The 4398-nt window shown below is 41.9% G+C and overlaps 1 protein-coding gene across 4 annotated transcripts in view; it reads left to right on the top strand.

The window, feature by feature from the left end:
- LOC106807977 (probable cation-transporting ATPase 13A3) overlaps nt 1-4398 on the top strand; it is a 35370-nt gene that overhangs the window by 11192 nt on the left and 19780 nt on the right. For 3 of the 4 annotated variants that reach the window (XM_014810515.1, XM_014810513.1, XM_014810512.1), the window contains exon 2: nt 3591-3681. In XM_014810515.1, the coding sequence (XP_014666001.1) occupies nt 3591-3681 (91 nt within the window). Of the gene's footprint in view, nt 1-3586; nt 3682-4398 lie in introns of all 4 variants that reach the window. The other variant, XM_014810514.1, reaches the window with a different exon arrangement.

The raw sequence follows: 4398 nt of genomic DNA, 5'->3' as shown, positions 1-4398 counted from the left end.
GTCAAGCCAGTCTTATATAGCCCTCGTACTTGCAGTCATTTACATTACTGGGCAACGTTTTACGAAACGCGAGAATTTCGTCAGTCCTTTTGTGATGTTCGGCGTGACAGGCAGCTCGGTTAACAAACAAGATACAGTATTGTTTTTCATAACAAGTGAACACTGTTCTGAAATAGAAACAAAGATGGAGTAATAATGGTTTGAATATTTGTGTTGTATCGTGGAAATCAAGCGCGCGGTCGAGCGAATTTAGGATCCGCGCTTTCCTACGCTGGCTATATATTATTGTACAGCCGCACAATGCGGCACCAAACGCTGAATTTCTCCGTAGCAAATATCTTCGTGCATGCATAATCACACTGACTTATGACAAAATAAACTCTAGTTCCTCCATTTCACTGCGCGTTTGCTTTAAACCACAACAGAAAGAGGTAAGACAAACTGGCAATTCTGCAGCTAACGCCGACTCTGTGTTGCCAAAGCAATTTAGCCTCGAAGTGGTTAGGTGAACGTCACATGGTTTATCTTTGCTACACCCGCTACCGCTGTAAGCGCGCAGCACCCGCTGCAGCGGTTGCTTGGAGAGCAACACCGGCGAACTGTCAACAACATCGAGAAAGTTTAACAACATTGGAGTATTGTCAAATACCTTTTATAAGAACAACGCGGCAGTGAATTGGAGGAAACTAGTAGTTTATTGTCATAAGGTATGTGTGATTATGCCTGTACACGGAAGGTATTTGCTAGTCTATACTAGAGAAATTAGTTCGTTTGGAATGCGCATTGTGGCGGCTATTAGTGTCAGTGGTGGCAGCGTGAGGAATGGCGGCTCGTAAGCGCTGTGTTGGGCACATAGAGGATTTGTTACAGAATTTACAGGAAACTGTCGGCAATAATAGGTGAAAGAGAAGTATAGAACATTAAGAATTTAGTAGTAAATATGATTTTCGTATTTGTTTAGGCATTATAGTTTTATTGAAAACGCTTCAAGTGCCCTGTGTCTGTGAGCCTACAGCGCACAGGCACTTGGACAGAGTCAAGTAAAAACTGAAAATAATATGAAGTGCACATTCCACAAATACTACCGTACCTCTCAATTACAGTTCCACTATTGTGTCACTGGTATATCAACTTTTCCTTCATAAAAGCTACGCTGTGGCTGATATGCCCGCAGCCGGCACGGTCTTGACGGAATTTCCTAAATGCGCCGCAGCCGGGTCACGGTGCGTCGATTCCTAATGGGCCTGCAGTCCTAACCCTACACCCTAAACTAACCCTTGTTTTTACTTGAGATACACTGGAAATTAAAACCTGGCCGGGCATTTAGGAAATCTGAAGAACGTGCCCAGCAGGCCGGTCAGATATGTATGCCGCATGCCGGGCATATAGCGAACATCTGTACAATTTACACATCATTTAACGCATGATGCGGATTACGTACATTGCACCAACACTATAGCCAACCCATTTACGTAGTAGTTTGGTTATTTTTCACATATCCAACGTCTAGTGTAAACATGCCATACCAACGAACTGTATGTCACACGCACTCTGCGACACACACAACTCGGCCCGACCCACGCACTGGCAACGCTCCGGCCACACCTAGCACATAAATGAAAAAAAAAAAAAGCGAGCACGCACACACACACGCACAAACAAATGTAAAACACACACACGCGCACACACACACACACTCACGCACGGCGTGCACGCACGGCACACACACACACACACACACACACACATCACACACAACACAACACACACACCTACACACACAGCACACACACTGAAATCAGAATGTAACATGGGGTAGGGCAACTATAAAATATCCTCAATATGCAATATGACCTCTGTATTAATCTATATATACGCCCGTTTGCTTTCGCATTGGGCGGCCAAAAAGTATGTACTGATAGCGTACAAGAGCGTATTAAAGAACAGAGTGCCTATATGCCCGGGCAGCCAGCCTATATGCTGACGGCTGCCCGGGGCAACGGTCGTTCGATTCCTAAATTTTTTATTAATTTTTATTAAGGGCCAGTTTTTCATTTTCAGCTGTTATCGTCGAGAGGTAAACAAGGGTTGTAAGGGTTAGGGGTAGGACTGCCGGGCATTTAGGAAATCGAAGAGCAGACGTCCCGGCTGCCGGGCATATAGGCCACAACGTAAAAATAACGCCCGAATCGCTCACAAGACGCACTCGCCGCTGCGAGTGTGCTGTGTCGCCATTATATATGATAATAATATATAAAGAGAAAGTAGGAACCCGTTTTGCGCAAATTTTCGACGATCACTCTCGCTTTCTTTCAGCTTTCACAAACCTTATTAAACACCTCTTACGGAACCTCGCATCTGTCGGCTCACAGTTCTGCCCATCTATAGTCGCACGAACAAGAACCTATGTAACTAACCGTGCCGATAAGTGCAGCAGGGTCCTATGTATATCTGACTTTAAAACACAGAAGTTTGCGTTCGTGCCGATTCATCAGGATTGTAGATGATTCACGAATTCGATCGCCCCGGTGCATCGTTTTATAGCTGTTTATGTAGTTAATAGTTCGTTATAGTAGGCTATAGTTGTATAGTAGTTAATATAGTAACTATATATAAGTGTTTTGTTATATATAGTCAATAGATGGCGTGTGTGTTGTAGCTCGCAGGTTGTGGACTGGTGTTCTTGGCTGGGCCAGTGATTCGACCAGGGCCCCGATCCGCACAATTTTTCCCTCCCCCTCCCCCCTCCCGCCGGCTCCCCCGTTTCACTTCATCCTGGGAGAACCCTGCTGATCAAAAATTTTTGAATTTTTATGACTGTTTTGAGACTTTATTTCGTCGGAAGTACACGTTACGACACTCGCGGACATTTCTGGGGCCGGCTCTAACCGATTTAGCTGTGTTTAAAATTTGCTCGGACGCTGGTCAGACGTTTCAATGGACGCAAATTGGCTCGTGCTAACTCGGCACCGGCCCCGAAACCGTTCCTTGGTTAACCTCCGGCCCGTCGAGCCAAATTTGGGCGCGCCTAATTAGGCTTCTGGCCTAAAAAACGTCCGTGTGAAGGAACGCGCCTATAGATTCCGAATTTCGCCACAGCTAACGACGTAACGTCACATTATTGTCATTAATACTAATAGCTCAAATTAATTGGTGTCATTTTAGTCAATTAGGGCCAGGGCTTTAAGAGATACGAGTGGTATCATCGTGTAACCACGTTAACAAGAAGTCAGCATATTAATTTTTTATCGATGCATGCATATATTCGTTCAAGTAACGATGTACAGGTGTTGTGACTGTAAGACACTGCCGTACTGCAGACGGTTCATGGATATAATTATAAGCGCTGACCACAATGCATTTTCGCAAATGTGCGACATGTGCGACATGTGCGACATGTGCAGATGTGAAAATGTGGACAGCTCTTATATCCTTGGGCCCTGCAGACACTTAATGTTATACATAGAATACCAGTACACATTGTAATGATTGTGAAAATACAAGAATGCCACAAAGGTCACAAAGATTGTTTGAAATCTTCACTTTAAATCATGAATATAATATATTGATTATTATTATATGACAGGTAGTAAAGAGCCAGAGTACCACCTCTTGGTTGATCCAAACTCTGGGAGCCATTGTAATACAACTGTACTCAATCCGGGAACTGACGATGAACTGGTAATATGATAGTCACATTTTGTGTATGCATTTATAGAAATAAACTGATAAAGGTAGTAAAATAATTATTTAATCTTTGTTGCATATAATTCAAATACAAGTGCATGTTCCAAAAGTGGGTTTTTATCATGGAGAAAAAATATGTTGGATGCAATAGTGTTAAACTGGTTAAAATACTATAATTTCCAATAATACAATATATGATGCTATACAACACACATATATCAATAATTTGTTAGTTGAAATGTCTTTTTTTGATTATATATCATGGCAGGTACATGTATACAGCTGTTTATAAATACACCAGTGACCACTATAGCAGCAAGAGAATACTAGTAGCTAGGAATTTTGGTAAAATCCTTTAAAATAAAGATACATAATTAGTAATGAGATGAAGGAAATTGTATTTTTGCTCGGTCATGACATCGTATAACTAGTTTGTGGTGTTTCAAGTTCAGTAGATATGTTTCACAAGGCTATTTTGCTATCTGATTACCATCACATACTTTATAACAAAGGCATATTAGTGCAGAATACATAGTTTAGCATCACAAAATAGGCTCATTGTGCTTCATGATTTGGTTGGTTTATGCAAAGGTTACTGTCTAGGAAATGCTTTAAAATTAAGCTGCAATAAAATCCGCATGGTTAATCGGCTTGGAGTCTCTTAAAGTTAATGCCAGTTATGAAAGACAAATAAGTTTTCTATGCAGTTAA

Source organism: Priapulus caudatus, unplaced genomic scaffold, assembly GCF_000485595.1.
Source record: "Priapulus caudatus unplaced genomic scaffold, Priapulus_caudatus-5.0.1 Scaffold245, whole genome shotgun sequence".
Taxonomy (NCBI): Eukaryota; Metazoa; Priapulida; class Priapulimorpha; order Priapulimorphida; family Priapulidae; genus Priapulus; species Priapulus caudatus.
Note: the sequence above shows the minus strand (reverse complement) of the source record. Positions and strands in the feature narration are given on the sequence as shown.